Source organism: Phoenix dactylifera, chromosome 9 (genome assembly GCF_051530095.1).
Source record: "Phoenix dactylifera cultivar Ajwa chromosome 9, Ajwa_hap1_PhDact_Kaust_v1.1, whole genome shotgun sequence".
In the NCBI taxonomy this organism is placed as follows: Eukaryota; Viridiplantae; Streptophyta; class Magnoliopsida; order Arecales; family Arecaceae; genus Phoenix; species Phoenix dactylifera.
In genome coordinates, this window is record NC_143198.1 from 3015979 (window position 1) to 3039278 (window position 23300).

Below are 23300 nucleotides of genomic sequence, written 5' to 3' on the forward strand. Positions count from 1 at the left end.
AAAATAAAAAAAAAAATAAAACAAACCTAGAATATAAATGCTGAAGTGGCAGCTATCCTCTATAATACATGGCACAAGGAATTTTTTTTCCTCATTTTACACTCCAATTAACAAGAATCACCTTGCACAAGAGCTCTTTATAATGCTGGCTTTGGTTTTCTCTCTCTCTCTCTCTCTCTCTCGTGGCAGGGTCGGGTGGCGGGTTATTAGCTTGTGAGGTTTTGATGCACCAAATGACAGCACCATTGGTTGCACACAAAAGCTAAGCTCATACATTACTGAAAAATGAGAACTATAACAATGGCTGTCTTAGACATGAGTTGGCTGAAAATAATTAAACTAATCGCAGATAGAAAGTACCAGAATTTACAGAATTCCAACTCAGAAGATTATATATTTCTATGCCAAAAAAAAAAAGGAGTTCAACACATCAAGAGAATAATTTTTCATCTACTTATTTCTGCCAAATTTATAGTATCAGTGCCAAGGAAAACAATGCACTAGCAAACCTTGGTTTAAAGAACCTAGTCTACTGTAAATAGCAATCCTAGAATGAACTACATAACAAGTCCACCCAAACAGCTAACACATCTAGTCCTGAAGCATTTTTAGATGTTACCATGTATTCCTAGAAAGAAAAAGCAAACTTTTTCCGCCTTTCTACGCTGCCATCGTTTCTTGGTCATACCGTGAAACAGTGAGTGGGTCAAGAATCATTTTCTAGCGTACATACAAAAACTATGCCAGACAGATAGGATATTAAGGTACACTAACAAAATGTACAGGAAGATCAGTATCATAAATCCCACTTCGATCAAGAGTAAGGGGAGGAGAAGAATGATTGGTATTGAGAAGGATTGCTGTTATAGCTGTTCTCCCCACCACCAACTCCCTGGTTTGGAAATGACTGTGGCAGGAAATCCTCATCTTTCAAGTGATAATTCCTCTGGACCATTGATCTGGAAAAATAATTAAAGTGCCCTGTTAAGACAATAAATTAGCAACAACATAAACGATCCCAATGAATGACAAGCAATGGAAACTGATCAAAATTAAAGAGAGAATCTGCAAGAAGTATAGCATTAACTCCAAGATCATTTCTAACAAACTTAAACTTTTTGTTTAAAAAAAAAAGACGCTAACTTTCGAGCTATGGTAGATCATTCAAATTCTTAAATTGAAGTGGATTATTTAGCATCTCTATCTACAATTATTGAGAAGTTCTGACCATGCATTGTGTTTGATAGGATAACTTATATGAAGCAAGTATAACATGCTTTAACCAGCCATCCAATTCCAGTGTACTTGTGAACTGTCCACATTCATCAATCATTACAGGATGAACAATGTTTGACATTTTAGTTGAATCTGTTGTTAATAGAGATATCCCTATTTGCATTTTGCAACAGTATTTTACAATTGTTTCCAAATAGATTACAAACAAATAAAATACATGGCAAAAATGAGTAAGTGATGAGAACCGAAACTACCTCTGGAGCTGGGGTGAAGAGGGATGATCTGGAAAAGAACGTGAAGAACTTCCCTTATACGTGCCATGCCTCTGATCGTATGACTCCCTAACTGGGTTTACATCATCAGATGATGATACTTCGTTCATACCAGATAGATGGACTGGACCAAGAGAGCCAAACTCAAGGGATTCAGCATGTGAACCATACCCAATGACTTGCTCATTATGAATACAGCATCACAACAGGTGAAACTGCAGGATTAACTGGACTCACGCCATTTTAGTTCACTGTGGGCACTGGGTACATGCCATATGCCTAATTTGGTGAGTTATGTGAGGAGTTTGCAAGCCCAAAAGATCTGTTCTGGGCTTGGTTCGACGCAAGTGGCTCATGCCTGTGTGGATCCAATGGTCTGTCAATTCGGTTGTCAGTTGTAGACAATTGGTCAGGCCGTAAGCTGAGCTTCTCAGCTTGGGTGCGACCACGGCTGCGATTGGCAGCTCGTGATTTTGCATAGATCCAGCTGCCTTCTCTGTCAGCACTGTCATTCCGGTCATAGTTGTAATTCCCTCTGTGGTTTCTTGTACTTGACTGTCGATCTCTGAATGAAACTTTCTGGAGAAGGGGAAAAGCAAAATCAGTTACAAGTCTCAGCTAGGGATGACATTATTGTTTACAGCCGAATATTCATGTTTCTAGTATACAATAACAGCAACATTTCTAGTTTCTTAATAGATGATCAAAGAATCATATGAAATTGGAATTATACAAAGAAGATCTGCATGGTATTGTGCACGGATGACAGATTTTTTTTAGAGAAGAAAACTATAGGTGGAGATCCAGAAGAGTGGAGCCTTTGGCTGAAAATCAAGTTCAAGAAAATTCTGGCCAGGCAAAAGAGACAGCACATCCATGACTTGAGTTTTATTCCTTCAAAAATTAAACAACAATAGTGGAACTGCTACTGTGCTAGCATGATCGACAGTGCATTTTGAGAGGAATATGTTACTAACTGATCAAGTAAAATATTTCTGAAACCATAAGTAATTACAAAATCACCATCTTTAAGAATGTACATACACAGACATATCAAGTTATGATAGACTTTAGGCTCATCTGTCTGCATAATGGTTCTCCAAAATATTAAATCACAATGAGAAAAGATAAGCAGTCAGAGATGAAATTTTGCACCTGATCTTTTCATGAGAATCATTGGACATGATATCACCGTGAAAACAGAAAATTTAAGATGAGACTTATATCTGTCTCCATCTTCTGTGTAGACGACATACAAATAGCCACGGATCCAACGAGAAGTATGTTTCGTGCTAAGATTTCAAAGGCTAAAGAAGACAAGCTTGATGAAGTTTTGCCATTTAGAAAGCGCAAACCAAATATCAAGGTCATGCCCCGAAACCCAAAAAGTAACATGGGCAGAGAGTGAACAAAGCATATAAAAGGAATTCATAACATGATATCCACTCTCCACCTATAGCATTGCAACAGATATGATTGATTATCAGCCTACTGGTACAGACAACATCCTCCTGTATCCTAAAAACTAAGTATGGCAACATCTTATGTGAAAACTTTTATACTCTCAGAATATCCCTCTCCCGAAATATCCCTATAATATTTTCAGTTATATCTTTTCTCCCAAAATACCCTTATAATATCTAAGTTTTCCCGATAATTATAACATGCAACCGATAGATCACCTAAAAAAAATGGATTGATGGAATTGTAATCTCGACTGATATGATCAAGAGTGTATCTGTTTGTTGGCAATATATTATATAAAAAGCTTATAGTAACTAAAATATTTTTCTCAAAATATCCTTATAATATTCTTGATTATATCTTTTCTCCCAAAATATCCTTAAAATATTCCAAGGTTTACCCATGATTATTCCCTCAAAACCAATATAAGGAAACATCAGTTTGTTTCTTTCATACCAAAACTCTTTCTCACTAGTCTAATTTTCCCAACTTGTGCAAACGCATCTTAATCCGATTCAAGACTGTCTTATCTGATTCAAAACTCTTTTCTAGGCCCACCAGATTCAACTAGAGTGAGACTTTTTTTTAATATACAGAATAATAGGAGTTTCCCACTTGCACACCTCAGAGTTCAGCAATGTCAAAAAGTTTTATCACTGAAGCTTCCCGATGGTTAATAAAACAGTTTTCAAGCATGCTAACGATCTGATTTTAATGAAATGGCTGACTCAAGCCTCTTGCTTGTTCTAATCTGTTGAAAGATGCAATGAAGGGGCACTGATTAGAACTACAAGAGATGGATTATCTTACATCTTTGATGGTTCCAATTTGTGTGTTTGGCCCACAATTCCCTTCATGACTTACGATGGGTCTCAGCTCCCATCTTGGTGTCAATCTTGGGTTTTAGCAGCGCTGGGGAGAGGGAATCAGAAGAGATAGAGCAGTTAGGAGAGAAGAGAAGGGTTTCGTCTGTTGGTGTTGGGTAGAGAATCTAGAGACTAAAAAGTTAAAACCACTTTTACAAATCATTTACAAAAAAAATCTTTAAAATCTATGTTATATATGTAAAAAAAATACCTTCTTTTATTTATGAATAAGTACTTTTATTAGGTACATGTGCATTAGCTCGTGCATCATAACTAGTCAGAGGTTAAAAATGGATACTACAATTCCAGGTTCTATTAGAAAAGCAGGCTAATAAGCAGAAAAAAACATCCCCAAGGCCAAAAACATGACAATTGCTGATAGTGGAAAGAACAAAAAGATCTTCATGTTTCCATAGATGAAACCTAAATTGTCCTATCTGCCTAAAGTACTATTGTTGGACATGTATTGACGTGTATATGAAAAACAACTCTTGCAATATTCTTCTATATATGGAATTCTGATTTTATACAACAAAGACCACAAATCCTACAAAGCAGATCTCGACAAATCTGATAGTTGTCTTTGTTTTTGCTACATATAAGCCAATAGATAATTATAACATATTTGAGAAATACAAAAACACTAAAAAACACACTGCATAATTATAAATCATCAAAATAAATTCAAACTATGCATCTAAATGGACTCTCCTAAGCAAAACAATGCAATAGCACAGTGAGACAAGATTATAATATGCCAAAAGGAAAAATTGTTATAACAAATAATGGGGTTGTTGAAGAAGATAACTGGCAGCTCCACCAAGCAGAGTCAAAGAAATTGTACCATTTGCATAGTCATACAGAGAAGAATCTCTTACTTTCCAACTTCAAATGAGTTCTTAAAAAAAGAAGGAAATAACCCCTCTTGGATTAAAAGAGGAAATGACTGGCTTATATATGGTCCTATATGGCCCCTTTCCCATGTTGATAGGAGTCCCATTAGGTAACATAAATTAAAAAAATGAAGCAGAATTGAATTTGGTTACTTGAGGTGCTTAAACCTCCAGCATTCTTAATAAAGATAAAAAGTTGAGAGAGAGAGCGAGAAGGAAGAAGCATCGTCAGGCCACTTATTCTAGTCAAAAGAGTCCTTGCTCATGACTTGTTTCTTGACTGACTTCATAGCCTCAATTTCAAGATGAAAAGAACCCAATCTCTCCCCCCCTCTCTCTCTCTCTGGGTGGAAGGGGAATCCGCTTTCTGTCCTTCAGTCAGATAATGACACCACAAACAGGCATAATTATGCCTTTATCAATTAACAAGCAATATAGATCTTGAGATATATACTTACAGGATTTGGCAGATAGGTTCCAGTACCACCACGGTAACTAGGGACTTCATCCCCAAAATGCTGGAAAACATCGGAAGTCCTATGAGGACCTGGCTGCATAGGTGTAACGGGAACTAGGCAGGGGCCATAACTCATAATCTGTGTTAAGATGTTTGCATTGGCTGTCAGTGGTCTACCAGGACCATCCCATGGAAAATGACCTTGCAGGTATATTGGTGGTACCATAACAGGAGATTGGTGCATAAAAGGCTCGTGGTAACGAGTGTTCTGGCATGACCGCCCATATTGCAGATTTTGCCAATGGCTAAGAATGTCACCATTGAGAATATCAGACTTATGCTCCTCAGGGGGCTCAGGATCAGCACTTCTGAAAGCACTCGAGCTCACTTGAGACTCGGACTGATCAAGGTTTTCTGCTGAATCATGATTCTGATCACATGGATTTATACGACCATGATCCAGTCTTTCATCCCTGTCAAATTGGTTAATTAATCCATCAGAACTGCCTGTCGCAGGTGGCATATTACATACTGGAAACATGGCTAAAAATGGAACTGGTGGACCAGTAGGATAAAATGCAAATGGCATGACCCCAGAGTTATCCATAACCCTCTGTCCTGAGCCATTGACAATCATTGGTGCAACAGGAATCACAGATTCTGATCCACTTATTTTTGCTGGTTCATATCCAGATAACTGATGGGGTCTAGCATGTGGTGAAGCCTCATCATCTACCAATGCTGAAGAATGATTAGATGAGCCCTCCAGCTGCCACTCGCTCTTTGATTCCCTGTACAATGATGTCAGAACTGCAGGAGAGGCGGTTCTTCTTCCTCGTTTATCCCTAGATGACCTGGAGGTTTTTGCAGATCCATCGGATGAACTTTCAGAGGCTGATTTGCTCCTGGGAGGACTAGCCTGTGAGGCAGGAATGTACGTCATATATCCATTCCTGTCACTAGAGTAAGTATCATTGCCTGTACCAGTTTGATTCTGGAAAGCACCAGTGTGTTCTTCACTTACTACACTATTTTCTCTAGCAAATTTGTGGTGTCCTGGTATAAAAGGACCAGAATTACTGGTTTGTGATGAAGAAACATAGTTAAATCCCCCTAGAATTTCCTGCTGATTGTCATCTGAATGAGGCACCTGGAAATCTCCATTTCTGGGGTCAAACCCCTGATCAGATCGAGGATCATCTTCATGCAAATAGCCACCACTTTCCTCTGGGTTCATTTCTGTCATGCCACAACTCTCATTACTAGGGTCAACCGTGTATTCTGAGTTCAAATTGAAGCCGGCGGTTAGGAAATAAGGCGACAAAGGTGAGGAAACAAAGCCTTGACGAAACGGCATATCAGATGACCGTGGAGACTCAATCACAGGAAAACTAGTGGGAACAGAACCTGCCAAATTTCTCTGACTATAACCCATTGAAGCTATAAGAGAGGAAGGTAACGGAAAAGGTTGATGAGGAGAACTAAAATGAATTGGCATTTGAACCTGCCCAATTGAATTATGTACAGTGGAAGATGCCATCATATTAACCAAATCCTGCTCTTCCTGGTGCATCTCCAAGGCCTCAGACACAGATGAATGTTCTTCCACAATGTTTGCGAAGCCAACATCATCTTGATAAGTGTTTGAAACATTATTTGAATCAGCAGCTTCAAGACTTTGCTGGGACGAACAGTGCCTTGAAGATGACGGGTCACCAAAAGATTTTGCATATCGACTCCTTGAAACATCAAAACCCGAGTACCTTCTTCTACTGCCATGATCTAACCTTGCTGTGGCAATCAAGTTATTGCCTGTTTCAGGAACTTTGTTACGGCTCCCTCGAGACAAAACTTCAGAAGATGTGTCAGTCAGCTCGGGACTCGAGTGTGTCCTCGCAAAATGAAACCTGCCTGGTCCCCCCGGATAATTCACATAGTGATCAGGCTTCAAAGGTTTCTGACTCTTTTCAGCTGGAACAAATTCTCTGGAACCATTATTCTTTTCAATGTGATCGGAAACCCTAGAACTATTCTGCATTCCATAACTTTTCTGGCTCTGTGTACGCAAAATTGCAGATGTCATACTTGTCCTATGTACATTCTGAGAGTGTTGGTTAATGGTCTTTTGAATCTGAGAAAAGTTGTCATAAAAAGGAAGAGCACCATCAGTCTGACAATCATGTGTAGCGGGCAAAACAACCTTTTCATTCTTTTTCTTGGTGCTTGAAGTGATTCTGGAACTGTTGGATTCTTCATATGGAACAGTTCTTAAAGGTCGCGAGTGCCGCGAATTTGGGGAAGGAGCATCAGGTCGATTGCCACTGCCATGTCTCTCCCATGTGTTCATGAAGAACTGATTTACTTCGGCAATCAGGTCCTCTTTTGGACACTCTAGTAACCTTGCCAGCTTTTTGGCCCCAAACGCAAAGGCACTGCGTATCCTAAAAAAATTGCCTGCAGAGAGTAAAACAAAATAAGTTGAGTGCTGAAAAAGTATAGTGATATAGAATGATGAAGGGAAAAAAACCTTTTTTAAAAAAATGACATCACCGACCATGGAGAAAAGGGGTTTACAAACTGATTGTCTTGAACACCAGTACCAGGTGTCAGATTGTCTGAGCCTCAAAAAAGAAATCAGCAAAATGGTTGTGTATCTTTGTATATGCATGCAATAATGTAATATTTACAGGGTTAAAAAATGCTTTGTGAAAATAAAAATTATTTTTAAGTCATCATATATCAACTAATCCAAATAGTTGAGAGTACCATGGTCTGCCGAACCGGTCCGTACCGGCCGGTTCAGCCCGGTACGGACCGGTCCGGCCTGGAACCGGTACCCCGATAGCGTGGATACCAGTTCCAGCTGTCCGGATACCAGTTCCAGTTATTTTCGGAATGGTACCGACCGGTACGCATGCGTACCGGCTGCATACCGGTCTCGTACCGGCTAGTTTGCACCGGTACCATTTTTTTTAAACCACAGCGCGTGTTGTGGATTTTAAACCACAGCACGCACGCACTATGGTGTGAGAGCGCGTGGCTCTTTATACCTTGGGGCAGAGCGCCCCGTACAGGCGCTATTCCCCGCACTGGGAATCGCCCTGCGAGCGATTCCCCCACCCCGCACGGACAACGTGCGAGCACGCTGCCCCGCGCGGGCCATAAATGCCACAGAGTGGCACTGTGGCCAGCTCTGGCGCATCCACGAACCCAAAAAAAAAAAAAATTTCGCGTCCGTGAACAAAGACCGGTTCGCACCGGACCGGCTCCGATACAAACCGGTCTCGAACCGGTCCGGTAGGCGACCGGTACCGGTCCAGCATACCTTGGTTGAGGCAATGTTTGATAGGTTATTGATAAGCTTCAACAGCACAAATTAAAGTTACAACATAGAAACATATATCAAAGAAGCCTTTGAACTTATAGATGACTTGAGCAAAAATTTCATCATTGAATTTTCATGAGTATTAGAGACAAGGTACGCCATCTCGATACCGGGGCCCATACTGGTATCACCCTATTATTGTGTCAGTATGCCCAGTATGGAGGCTGGTTCGGTGTACGCCCCTTGCACTGCATACCGATACTGAACCTATACAATACGGCACGCTCTGTACCGCTCGATTCGGCACACTCCGTACCGCTCGGTTCGATATGGTATGGCGTACCTTGATTAGAGAAGAATCCGAGTGTAAGTAATGTAAATGACAACATTATATTGAGAATATAGAAGCTGCAAACAGAGAGCTCATGAATGCACTCCACACTCGATAGAATGCATGTGTAAAAATGTTTATTGTGCAAATACATGTGTACTTCTCCAAGTGAGTTGTTGAGATTTTTTCTTGGTTCAATTAGAATGGTTCGCATGACAGCATGTGGGTCATACAGCTTGAGTCTTAGCACCAATAAATTAAAAAGAAAAAACAACTGCCTTGTTAAAGATGCTGTGGTTCCCCTTTTTATATGTTGCTAGTATTGTAGACTATATGAAAGACCATATAGATGGGGCCTAACTGTCAGTCATACAAAGTGTACTAGTTTGTTGAGTAGTTCATTTTTTTTTTGATTTCATTTGAATCGTTCATGGTTCTTCTCACAGCATATAGACAGGTAAAAGATTCCTCTAGGCCTATGTAGATAAAGGTTGGAACACGAAGGATTTGGAATATCAAGCTGGACATGAGAAACAGTTCGTGAAATGTAAACACATCAAATCAGGCCAAGTCACATTTGGGACTGTTGGAAAACAAGCAAGCAGAGCCCTTCATAGTGTTTTAAAGTCAAAGATTAGGTAATCAAGTATCTTTCTCATTTTTTGCACCCTATTAACTAATAGAATATCTAATAATTGTTAAAAATGATCATTCACTTCTTAGCATTTCAAAGAAGCATTATCTGCTACTTCTTAAAAAATCTTGAAATGAAAAGTCAACGCGTTTGAGAATCTAGAAAATCATGCCATACTAGAGTACTATAGTTTTAGAAAAAAAGTGGATATATCACCAAAGATTTTATCTCTGAATCTGGTTGTACAAGTAGTCAACACACCCAAAGAACTATTAGACCACCTACATTACCATGGGAAAATCTATGCTGAAACAGAAGAGCACTGAGAGGAAATCATATAGGAGCTGCAACAAAAATCACACTTTTTTACCATATGTAAGGTTCTGCAAATTATTTCTACACAACCAGAAAGATAATTTTTGACGGGGAATATATAGAAGCCTTTTATTTCAAGATATATTTAACGACCCATCAAAAGTAACCAGTTTCCCATTACTGAGGTTTTATATGTAGAGAATTCCATTTTTTGGGCCCTGCAGCATGGTATAAGGCCCCTCTAGACATCAACAGAGACCAAAAAGAACTTCACGGAACTCTTATTCCAAAATTGACTTCATATTTACAAGCTAGTCCCTTAATCTTAACTATTTCAATCAACCTAACACATCCTAAAAACTAGATCTACAACCTGATCCTTCCTGCACTTCAATAATTCTCAGAATAGTCATCTAATGGTCTATCAGCAGTCATCAACTGAAACATTTATTATTCTCCTAATTGAAACTTCATCCTATATTTTCAGGTCCACTGTCACTTATCCTAATCCCAATCAACTCCTATACACCTACCCCTGTATCAGCAACACTTCAACTGATATGCTGGAGACCTTAAAAGTTAAAAAAATTGTACTTACAAAAACTGAGTCCTAAATCTAATCATTACAATGCATCATAATTTTTAGTTAACTGCATTTGTCGATAACTTAGAACATCTTTAACAGTATTATAAGCAAATTTTCTCACACTGCCTGCATTTTATTGCATAAAATAGTGCCATCGACTTTATTATGCAATCCAATCACATTCAAAAATGTAAACTAACTGCTCAAGAAATTCTAAGGTTAATATTATGCAACTTGACTAAGTCAATGATACATTGTTATACTTGATCTAAAATTTGCTCATAATCATACTAAAGTGTATGCCTTTTAGGTTATTAACCCATAATTATATTCCAAAATGACATGATGCAAGGCAATCTTAATTTGACTCCAGATAGAGAAAAGCAAAATCAAATTTCTGTTTTTCCCCTTCATCCTTAAAGAAAAATTCCAGCAACTAGTTTTTAATTTTAGCATGATGCAGCAACTGCAGGATTAGGTTTAAGCACCCAGTAAGAAAATCTTGAATCCCATCACATGTACTAAGCAATGATTCATTCCTACCATATGGCAAACTCTTCAATGAAAAGCAGCACGACCAGCAACAATCACTATATTGTTAAATAACTGTTATCAAAAAGGTGCATAGCTCACATACTCTCAATATAAAGGGAAATGGAAACATATTTTGAGTTCATTACCAATACATCGGGGATTATTTGGGGGAAAAAAACACTGTGAATGAAAGCATATATCAAAAGGGGAAAACACAAAGAGATATGTTTCCTTAAAATTATAGTGCAATATTTATTTAAAATTTGCTTGATGATACAAATTGCAGGGCATATACCAAATAAGACACTTAGTTGGCATCCAACATATGATTATGTTCAAATATACCAAGGTGTGATGTACGTTTGATTACTATAATTAACCAGTCTCAATCAATCACAAAATGCTTTACATTAATAATTTCCAAGAAGTAACATTTAGGTCCTCCCAGGTTCCCGTTCTTTTGACCGTTCCAAATAATAGAAAGCCTAACACACCTTGTTCAGAGCCTCTCCTAATCAATGTGGCACTTGATCATAGCATCTTAGTAAGTCTCTATCATTTTATCAACTGCAAAACTCCAATCTTCCTCTAACATACTCTTTCTACTCAAACCAAACCAAGCATTCTTAGATATAGTAAGGTAATCCTACGTTTTTGCAGCTTATTTACTGTTGAAAAATTCACCATCTAAAAATTGGTTGGTCATTTTATTGTTCAATATTTAATTCCATGGAGTGTTAGGGTGATAAGATCTATAAAAACCATTCAAATGCTATTTTTATGGTCATATAAGAAAAAGATTAACAAGTTGATAGTAATAAAAGAAAGAAAGATCAGAACATGAATTTTCCTACTGCAAGTGATCTCAATATTACTCCTAGAAAACTTTTAGCTGAGATTTTCCTACTGCATGAATGGTGTTGTTTGGAAGTTGCTGGCTCAACTAGGAAAAAACAGTTCATTTAAAAAACAAGTAGGTCAACTCACGCAGCTTTACACTGCACATCACCAGTAGTTAATCTCCATGAAATGAGTGAAAATGAAATATGAAAGCACAAAGGAGTTTGCATTACATCATTGTAAGGACCTATGGTGTAAGCAAGATATTATGATAAAAAAGATAATAGGGAAAAATTAATTTATGCTTGAACTCTAAATCCATATTGGGCAATTGATGTAGCTAAGGCTATGCAAAACGTAAAATTCTTGATTTGTTAGCAGCAAGATAAACAAAAACCATAGGTCCAAAGTTTCTTTGTTCAAGAAGAAATGATTTAAAAGGTTAAGGGGATTCTTGTTGGTGTAAAAATCCATGAACACAAAGAAACATGAAGAAAAAAAATTATTGCCTTAAAGGATGCAGGTTTAAACTTAAGGGAAATGATAAAACCTTCGAATATATAAAAAAAAAAGATGCTCAGAAACTGTCCAAAATATTAGAAGGATATTGATATTCTGAAAAGATTTGTTCCTGGAAATATAATTTAACTAAAAAACTTGCTTCAGACAATTAGAACAAGAAAAGGTCAACAGTTTCAAAACTCTCTCTCTCTCTCTCTCTCTCTCTCTCTCTCTCTCTCTCTCTCTCACACACACACACACATACAGGCAAGTGTATTAAGCTGCTCATGTGGTTCTCTTGTTTAAGAAAACAAGGGACAAGAGACTATTTGTTCACAGCTTCACATCCTAGTGCCAAGGTGCCCAGCTAAAGCCAAAGGGCTGATTCAATATAACCGGAGTCGTGAACAGAGAAAGCCAAAATCAGATCCATTTGCTCAAGAACTTAAACACCCTGCCCTGCGGCCCCTTTCTCAAGCCTAAAACAAACATACTTTCATCTAAACAGCATAGAAAGTAGATCCTCTTGAAGTCCTGGTTTAGATTGTGAAGCAAACAACAATATAACCTTCACTTGCAAGATAAACAGATAAATATGCTCGAAATGATTTTCAAAAAAGCACCATCAATTAAGCAGTTTCGGCCGATCCTACCACAAAAGACAGAAAATAGCAGAGCCAATATAAGTGCACAATACCTTTACTAACACTGCGTCCAAGGTTGTTGTTTATACGTAAAGGATCGATAACATTGAAATGCTTCGAAACAAAAGGCTGACCAACTGGCATAACAGCAAATACCGTACTACACATATCAAGAAAGACCTTGCTGAGCAACAATTCACCGCTATCCTTTCGAGGAGGTTCCGCTGAATGATATTTCAAAGGTGAGAAATAGGAGGTGGCATTTCATATTTTTCTCCCATTATAAAAAAAATGCAAGGATGAACTCACCAGCCATATCTGGAAGTGAACTAATAGGTACAGGACCCCAAAGGCTAACACAAAAGTTATCCCAATCAAAGTTGCTGAAAAACTCCAAAAAACGATATAGGACCTATGATTGACAATAATAAATATTGTTATATTCAAAATTTAATAACAAAAAGGAATAAACAAAATAAAAGAAATTACCTCAAGCGGTCCAGCAAATGAATTATTGAACACATGAAATATATATAGAACCAAAGTTTCCAAAGCATATGTAGAAATGAGGCCATGATGAGCACCCAATATACGGCTCTCATAGTAACACCAAGCCTTGATCAGTATAATACTCCGTTTGAATAAGTGATCATGATTTATGATATGATCAATCTGCAGAAATTGGATATTAATTAGCAAAAGGTTTTATAAATGCTCGAAAGGCTTTACAAACATCATTTTTCACTTTTTTTCGAAACATAAGTATGAGCTATGCTTAAGGCACCAGCAACTCACCTGCTCAAGGAAACAAAGTGTACATAATCCACCAAGCTGATTAAATGATATATCGACCACAATATCTTCTACAAGACACTTTATAATCTTTACCTGAAAAAATGGATAAAATTGGGGGTCAAATCTACATGTGTGAAAGGTGGGCATAATGAAACATCATAATGCCACAAACATAAAAAGCTAGAAGAACTGTCCTGAAAACCTTAAAAAAAAAAAAGGCAAGCAGGCTTTATCCCAGCTACTGGCATCAGCTGAATCTGAACTTTAATGCAGATTAAAGACATGACCAAATTCAAATATGATGAAGAAAGAGAACTGCATTCAAAGGGCTTCATAAATATGTTTACAAACATATAACCAGATAATATAGACAGTAACTAAAAAAATAAGTGCCAAAAGTATAGATACATAGTATTCTTATGCTAGGTCAAAAAAGATGCAGAAACTATGCATGGTACTCAACAGAACCTAAAAAAAAATCATTATAGAAAGAATATAAAAGTACCAAAAGGCACAAAAAACATCTGGGATCTCAGCCTCTTAATTGAGGACTAGAGATTAAAAATCATCTTTTAAATGATGCAGAGGCATAGCTTCATATAATGTCATCATTTCTACCTGTCACCTTATGATGTTCAGGCACAGCATTGTCTGCTTTATAGCAACATCACAATAAATGACAGAAAAGCTCCATCAGCAAGAAAAACATAGATATGATCCAGCTCCCAATTACTAATTTTAATAAAACCAATGAACGACTATAGTACTGGCAGGTTGGGTCGGTACCGCCAGTGGTGCACCATTCCTGCCAGAAACTGGCACCTGGGATGCCTGCAGGATATTGGTCCCTTCATGGGCTAGGATGTTCTGCCTGTCCCAGTTAAAATGGTCAGGATTGGCAAACTGAGGCGACCACCTGACAGAATTGCCTAGTTTTCAAAAAAGCGAGAAAGAAACTTTTTTGGAGAGGGTCAGGGGGGAGGGGCACGCCCTCTTTTCTCATTCTTTCAGTCAGGAGGATGGAATCTGCAAGCAGAGAAAGAGAGGCGGAAAGCGTAAAAGAAAGAAAAAGAGCAGAAGCGGGAGGAGAAAGAAGGGAAAGGGGGCAGGTTTGGCCTCCCTTCGCTACAATCTGGTTTCCTTGATGCCAAAACAACCTTGCACATCTGATAAATCACAACTTCCCTTTTTTCAGCACTGATTTGGCCAATGAATAAAAAATATAGAGGAAATCATGCCAAATATATTGATATTCACTAAAACTTCATTTAAGATAAAAAAATTAAAAAAGGGGAAAACAAAAATAATTACTTCACAATATAATACCAAAACATTGGACTGTCACAAGAGTCGGGATGGTACTATCCTGGCACTAGTAAAATACTGGTACTGGGCTTGATACCTAAACCTTGGTTATGAATACTAAATATTAATATTTAAAGATAAATATTAGATTAGAAATAATACAAATGATGATTCCCAAATTGCAAGGGCATATGCACAAGATATCAAAAATGCGAGTTAGGCTGAATTTTCTAAAATTGAAAACTTTCATTCACAACTTGAAAAAGAATTGTAGTTATATGCACTGTGCCCTTCTTTAGGAACATTCTTTACATACCTAAGTATAAAATGGGATGAAAAGATAGTTCATCTTAGCCCTCACAATCAATCATATAGACAGATGTATCTAAGTGTAAACAGCAAAATTAACTTAAGAATTGAATCCCCCCCACCAAGAGACAAATACATCTACTAAGTATTTTATAATGAAATAGATGCTAACATCTATTATTAAACTATATGATCCATCAAGGTAGTATATACTTCAAGCTCGTACATGCATGGACACCTAATAAGCCCACTTACTTTTTCCATCCTATTGTGTACCTAATCCTAGTTTTTGGTTTTTCACCTCAAGAATATATTCCATACACCTGATATATGTACTTTCTTCCAAAGTCGACTACATCATACTCCAATCTCTAGCCCCATCAAAATGTCCTTCTAGCACCTTCAAGTTTTCAGCTTCAATCATCTTGTTGGCCAATCCACTTTGTTAATGGCTCACTTTGCAAGCCTCACTCACAAGCTTGCTTGACTCATTAGCATGCAATTATTACTTGCCAATCTCACTAACTCAATCTCAAGAGATCACCTGCATAACTATGAATTTATCTCCATGAACTTTTTGTTGTTCTCAAAGTCATCGATGCATCCATCATCCCTCTTACCACCAGCCAGTTTAAAAGCTTAATCACCATAATGATAACCTCCATTTATGATAGATTCATCTCGCATCTAAAAAGCTACAAAATTGCAGATCTGATCATTGATTTAAAAGTGACAAAATTCTTGTTAAAACCTCTGTATGCTTCCCTTAATTGAAGCAATCTCGCTTCATATCTCAAGCTGCTGTTATCATGTTGACCTTCATTGCCAGTACTGGAATTCATTGAAGATTCATACCGCTAGCAATATTCTACATAGCAAAAAATGCCTAGAATCTAAATTTCACATAGTTTGGTGGTCTCTAATCTATGTATCAAGTGGGTACAAAAATTAATGGCAGCAATTGCACTAGTGTACTACAATACATGATATGACACATACATATGAGTTTGACCATACATTTTTCATTAATTCCTTGTAAAAGGAGTTAACAATTTTAAAATTGATAGGGCATATAAATTGAACATCCAAACCCTTGACCATGATCTATACTATGAAAATGCCTAGAAATAAAAATTCATATATTTTAGTATCTCTCACCAATGTATCAAGTTCATAGAAAATAAGCAATATCAATTGCAGTTGTGTGGTGAAATACATGACAAGACATAAAAATCAAAAATCCACTTCATGGATCATGATCTACATATCTTAGAATATGAGTAAACTTAAATTCACTAGGTTTTGATAATTAGGTCATAGCAAAATACAGTATTGTGTTATCAATCATCTATTTTGACACCTCTACTTGATAATTATGTTAAACACATTTTTTTATTTCTTGGCACTTTTTGTAGTGTAGGTCATGTTCCACAATTTAGGCTTTGAATTTGGATGATCCATTATTGATTTTGAATAATTAACTCCTTTTTCAAGGATTTAAGGTAAAGTGTGTAGTCCAGTTATACACACACACACACACATATGCTAAAACATACATACATATATATGTGGGGGGGGGGGGGGGGCATATGTATCTATGTATGTATATGTATGATTACATGTATGTATGTATGTGTATATATCTATGTAAATATATGTATACATGAGTATGCTATCTGTGTGTTATACCTTTATAATGAACTTAATGGGATGTCAATAATAAAATCTTAAATGAAAATACATGCTTAAAGAAAAAAGAAAGGAAAAATAAATGACCTTTGAAGCCTACAACATAACACATAATATGTAATCTGTATGGAGAAATGTATACACTTATTATCTAGAAAATTCACTGTTCATAAGACTTCACAAACCATGCAAAACAACTGTTCTTAAGGCACTGAAAAGATTAACTCTTTGGGAGTGTTTGGTTATTGCGTTGATTTATGTAAATCATAATATGAAGTGAGTTTTACATAAACTGATGTTTAAATCAAATAATTGAACACATTATTATTTTACAAAGTCTTTCTTAAAACTCAAAAACTGGGTTTTATGAAAATCTTTATCAGAACCCCTAGTTTATTCCCCACCGCACCTGCTCATATCTCCAACTAGAGAATCTCACCCATCCTCTAGACACCAGAAGCCCTGCAAGATCAGCTCCCCCCTCCAGGATACAAAGTGGACTCCCTCTACAATAAGATCAAGAACGTCCAAATCAGGTATTTCATTTTCTCCCTCCCCTTGTCCTCTTCCTCATCTTTCTCCCGTCAATCGTTCTCTATGGATATCCTTTAGCAGCCTAAGCTAATTTCCAGCCAAAATCCATAAGCATAATCCCTATGCTTGCATTAAAAACTTTTTCTTTGCCAAACCCAACCATCATGATGAATTAGTTGTACTTAAAACACAACCCTTACGCAAACCCTCCAAGTTTTGATTGATAGTCAGCATATTCTATGTCCTTGTTTTGAACATCTGTGCTTTTAGAGACTTAGTTGAATATCTGTTACCATTTGCATACAAATTTACACTAGATCTTTGCTAGGAAATCTTGCAAAGGATCAAGTTCAGGATGTTTCCCCTAGTTGAATCTTCCTTTGTGTCGCAAGCCCATCTACAGTACTAGGAACAGATCATTACCTTAGAATGCTCTTTTCCCTTTTTTTTTCTTACCTCTTATTGAGCAAAGGGCTTATGGTTGCCTTTATTTTACACAAGTGTGCTATATTGATTTAATTGACCATCCTTCCTAAACTCTATAATTTTTGTGCCTTTGAATGTAGGTTCACCATGGTGATTATACCTACAAAATCCACAATAATATTGACTGTCAGCATCATTTAATTTCATGTACTCACTAACCAGTGTTTTAACATAATACAGCCAAACGGTCGAATATATAAAACTGGGATTTGCATGGCCACTAATAGGACCTGCTTTGATAAAATTTACAAAAAAATGTTTTAGAAAAATGATTAAATAAAACTTGACCAAACAGCCCCTTCAGGTAGACTGTCTAAGTGACTTTTTTACCACCTACAAACATAGGTTTTGAATACCTTAAATCTCCATTGATGTTACACTTCTTGTTCAGGCCTTAAAAAGTTAAATTATCTAAGACCTTCCAGGAAATATCTGCATAATCTGAATAATGATATAATTAGTCCATATGTGTTTAAATAACCCATGATAATATCTTTCTTGATTGACCAGCCTAACCAAATATTGGCCAAAATAAAAATTATTGTCCTTAACACATCTCACTCTTTGGTTTTTCAAAATGAACCGAAATTATCAATGATGCTCTCTCAGTTAAAAAAAAAGGAAGAAGTGGAGTTCCTCTATCATCAATCAATACATGACAGACTTAACAAATAATTATATTCCCATTCCTGTTACCAGATACATGTTCTGCAAGTGAAGATATTGGGGAATATAAATTACATTTTCACCACACTTTTTGGGATGGTTTACAACATAATTCACTTAGTCCAATAAATTCAATAAGACAAACCACGTTTAAGACAACTACCACAAACATATAAATTGCACTATGCAAAGAGAAGTTTTCAAGACTTGAAAAATAAATATGCATAAGATTAGTGAAGCATACTTCTGCCTGAATGTAGTGAACTTCTTTTACATGAAATTCAGCATTCTCATTCTTCTCTTCATTCTCTAGGACTTCACGGACTTCATTGGCCCATGTATCCTTCAAACTCTCATCCTTACTAAATGCAGTCAAGTCAATATCTCCATCAGGTAAGTAGGTCTTGAGAGGTACAGACCCAAATGTGAAAACCTAACAAGCATCATGACAGAAGATATTGAGTCATGTGACAGTATTAAAAAAATGTTACCTAAATCCAACATATTATCAAAAAATATAGAGAAATGAATGATGAAATTAGGCATTTGTACATCAATACAATTAGTTACAGAAACCAATCAAGAAAACTATAAGGTTTTGAGACAAGAATATCATGGCATCTACCACTCATTCCTTCCATTTCTACTCTACTCTCCAAAAAGCTAAATTCACCTATATAATTTTTTAAGAAATAAGTCAAAAAACAGAATCAATATTACAAATGACCGAAAAGAAACAGATTATAACTACAAAAAGAAAATTAAAAAGCAAGAACTGTGTGGCCCTTCAGTATGTGATAATAACAACATGAAAAGAACCCACCATGCGAGTAGTAGAATATGTTAAGAAAACACAAATAGAAATAGTTGAGCATATAAGATATGTTAACAAAGGTATGAGGATAATAAATAAGAAGTGACCAAAGAGTTGGGCCTCAATTAAGGCAAGAGATTGGACATGTCAGGAATCATCAAAGCAATAGTCAAATGAAAGGCATAAGAGTGTTATAGTGGTACATTAGGAAACTTCGAGGAACTTGATAAGCAGATGTACAAGAGTGTTGTGCTTTTGTGAAGAAAGATCCACAAACAAGCTAAGATGGCAATGGGGAAACCACATGAAGCAAAACTGATGCTACTATGAGAAGCTATGAAGATAGCCTGATAGATTGCCCAAACAATAATTTATCAAATGAAAGCCACAAGTGAGTGAACCTCTAACTACAAGCATTAAAAGTGGAAACATCTATATGTGACCGCTAAGTACAAGACTGAGAGTCGGCTAGGCCAAGCTTTCTACAAGGCAAGCAGAGCAAATACCACCTCTAGCACAGCCCAGCCAGCACACTACCCCTAACAACGTATAAATTTTAGTAAATACTAGTCACTCTAGCTCCCTCCATATACTAACTTCAAAACGACCCTAGAAAATGACTCTAATGCCTAGATTTTTAGTCAACTAAGAGATCCAAAAATAAGCTGAGCTTGATTAGGTTAGGCCAGGCTTCAAAGGAAGGAAAAAAATGTGAATTCAGATACACCAAGAAAAAATTAGCACATGTGAATCGATCATTTATCTAACATTCACTAACAAAAATTAAAAGTACTATCTCACTATTTTGCTACAACTTCACAATAGCAATTTGTCATCATTACCCATCTAAAGCTACTTGAAAATCAGAAACTTTCAAGTAATTCCAAATCAATTTTCATTTAAGTCTCACCCTATTATTTCAATCACTAAGCTTGTACTTGAAACCTGCTCCACATCAAGGCCATCCAGCCCCAATGCTTTTCTACATTCCTAATGTACCACCCCAATTATCTCATGTTCATCAGTCTCATTGGCTTTCCTTACTAGCAAACTTTCTGACATATAGGAAAGTTAGTCTTAATTAAATAGAGGAAAACATGGTTCATATGACACAATTTGCTTCTTAGTTATATAAAGGAAAGTATGGCTCATATGATACAATTTGTTTCTTAACTATCTTAATATTTTCAAGCCCCATGTAACAATAACAAGGCATTCAAAAGTACAGCACCACTTTGATGACTGCCTTCTTTGTTATTAAAAATGTCATCAACAGCATTTCCACCTTTTATAAAATAGAACGAAAGGCAAGAGATTCCCCATATATATTATTTTAGCTACCCAAGGATCGAAGAGCTGGTTTTATGAGCCCGTGCAGCTCGGCATGCACCATGCTAGGCCTACACCATCACATGGCATGGCCACTTGCCAATGCAAACTTTGCATGCAAGCGCATATCAAGCACTACTACAACATGGCTTGAACCATGGTCATGCCAAGCCAGCATGGAACTAGCATGCAGCACCGAGACCTTGTTGCTCCCTTCAACAAGAGAAAAGGAGAATGGTAACAAAGCAGTTTGTTTGAATATATCTTATCCTCCCAATTCTAATTACATCCTCAATTCAAACCATATACCCACCAAAATCAGACTCCAAGCACTTACTTTTGATTCAAATGATTCAAAACTCTATTATCTCAGGCTTCCTTTCACTAACCCAACATCATGTCACTACTTCTTACCATCGTTGATAAGCTTTATGTCATTTATAAATAGCAGAATATGATTGCGCTTTTTTCTGATCAATAGGTTTCTTAATCATTGTTATCCAGTCTTTCTAGTATATGAAAATCAAATTTTAATTATCCTGACTACATTTAAAACCAAATTACTTCAAACAACTGAGACATCTGCACTAGATAGTAGGATGCAAAAAGGTATTTTAACCTACAAGTAAAAGCCTAACTTCAGATAAATTATGCAGTTAACAAAGGAAATTGGCAAAGCCCAGCTATTGCTTTCAAATACAACAAATAAATGAAAGTCTCAAGGTTTGAAGAACTGCCATTTTTCTGAAGGAAAAAGTTCGAAAAGAAGACCCACCTGACAGGAGAAACACTTCGTTATAAGCCTCTGAACGTAATTGGCCACAGCATTCCTGCGCTCCTCAGATGGTCTGTTGGGTTGAATGCAATCAATAAGCTCCGCCGTTCTTTCCTCAGCTTTAGACCACCTCTCCGCATCAAGGACTTGGGTCACACAGGCCACTTCATTGGGCAAAAGGCCATTAGGCAACAGGCCACTTGGCTGCAGCAAATCTCCATGATCGCCCATGCAGGGCTACTTCAACGTAACTGATCTATGCCGTCTCAGAAATGCCTCCTTTCCCTTTTTAACAACAACAAGAAGAAGAGGATTGTTAGTTTACCCTCAAACCACAAAAAGAACAGCCTTAGCCTACGAAGATGGTTTTTTCCCCTTTCTTCTCAATGAAGCCCACAGAAACTCAAATTAACAAGGGCAATGAATCTCCCAACTGCTATAAATCCCCAAAAAATGCAATATTTTTCTAATGTCGGTTGCAGGAACCAAAACTTAATACTAATGCACCAATCTAACTAAAAGAACCTACCTTCTTGAAATTCGACAGATTGCCACAAGATGGAACTGGGCAAGAAAATGGGGGTGCAGCAAGGGAAAAAGGAAAAAGAAACCGTGACCAAGGGACCAAGGATCAAGACCTCGTCTTTCTTCTCCAAGCCCTTCAATCCAATCGATCGCACCCGATCCGGGCCCTCGTTTCCACGAACCACGGAGACCCCCAACGACGCAACAACCGAGATATCCCCAATGCCGCGGGGATTCGAGTAAACCGGTCTAGCAACACGTAAATGACTACCGATCGAAACCAAAAAACCCTAAAGAAGACAGGAAAGAAGGGTACAAAACCCTAGAAAGAGCGCGCCTTCTCGATCCTCAGAACCCTCGAGCTCGCGCAAGAATTCAAGCTCCCGGCGATGGGGCTCGCGAGAGAATCTCAAGATTAGAAATCGAGGAAAACATTCTTCCTTTTTTCCGCCGTTGCGGGATTTTGGGGGCGATCGACGGGGCGAGGAGGAGGAGAGAAGAGAGAGGAAATAAACGAGCGATTTGTGGAAGCGCTAGAGAGACAAAACGAAACGAAGGGTTCACAGCGTTTAGGGTACGTTGTTATTGACAAATAATATATAGGTGACAGATTTTTCATTTTCCCCCTCGTCTTTGGGAGTTATCCAACCGCACACCCCATATTATAATGTGTCATGGTGATACGAGTATTTGTTCAATCTTAGCTGTCTGCCTAAATTTTAAAATTTCTAAATATTAATCTATTTATTTACTTATCTATTTATCTACAACAACATGAGAAACGGAGGATGTCTCCAGAGTCCAGCAAAATACGTTGGATTTTGATATTTCTATTTCTTTTGTATATTGTTAAAAGTCCAAAAACTTTTTTTAAAAATGCAAGTTATTATTTTATATTTAAAGACAGTTTTCACATAATCATCACAATACTTTTTTATATTTAAAAAACATGTACAACTTGGAGCACCGGATAGTCTATTTAGGTATGGCACATATCGACCCAATACCTCGATAGCTCGAATTCTATAGAAAGGCGAACAAGACCACTATAGATCTTTATTTTTCTTATAGAACAACAAACTCATAAGCTGAGATTTAGATTAAAATTTAAGTGGGTTATTAGAAGATTGCAACTAGGCGCGACAGCATGCCCAATTTCTGCATGAATATCCAAA

The 23300-nt window shown here is 37.2% G+C and overlaps 1 protein-coding gene across 1 annotated transcript; it reads right to left on the minus strand.

Moving 5' to 3' along the window:
* Positions 1–1490: 1490 nt before the first annotated feature.
* Positions 1491–22696, minus strand: LOC103704448 (uncharacterized). The gene is made up of 9 exons (XM_008787720.6): positions 22130–22696; positions 21601–21885; positions 18927–19115; positions 13694–13786; positions 13388–13570; positions 13208–13310; positions 12952–13122; positions 5190–7642; positions 1491–2087 (listed from the first exon to the last, which is right to left on the minus strand). Exons 2-9 carry the CDS (start codon positions 21829–21831, stop codon positions 1788–1790), a joined length of 3723 nt encoding a protein of 1240 aa, XP_008785942.4. The 5' UTR covers positions 21832–21885; positions 22130–22696; the 3' UTR covers positions 1491–1787.
* Between the last annotated feature and the right edge of the window lie 604 nt (positions 22697–23300).

Bases quoted from the DNA above. Each gene is read 5' to 3' on its own strand.
- LOC103704448 (XM_008787720.6), bottom strand. From the start codon at position 21,831: ATGGGCGATCATGGAGATTTGCTGCAGCCAAGTGGCCTGTTGCCTAAT. The intron at 19,116-21,600 runs GTGGGTCTTCTT...GATGCTTGTTAG, and splicing joins CGAAGTGTTTCTCCTGTCAG to GTTTTCACATTTGGGTCTGT. The intron at 13,571-13,693 runs GTGAGTTGCTGG...CAATTTCTGCAG, and splicing joins CACTTTGTTTCCTTGAGCAG to ATTGATCATATCATAAATCA.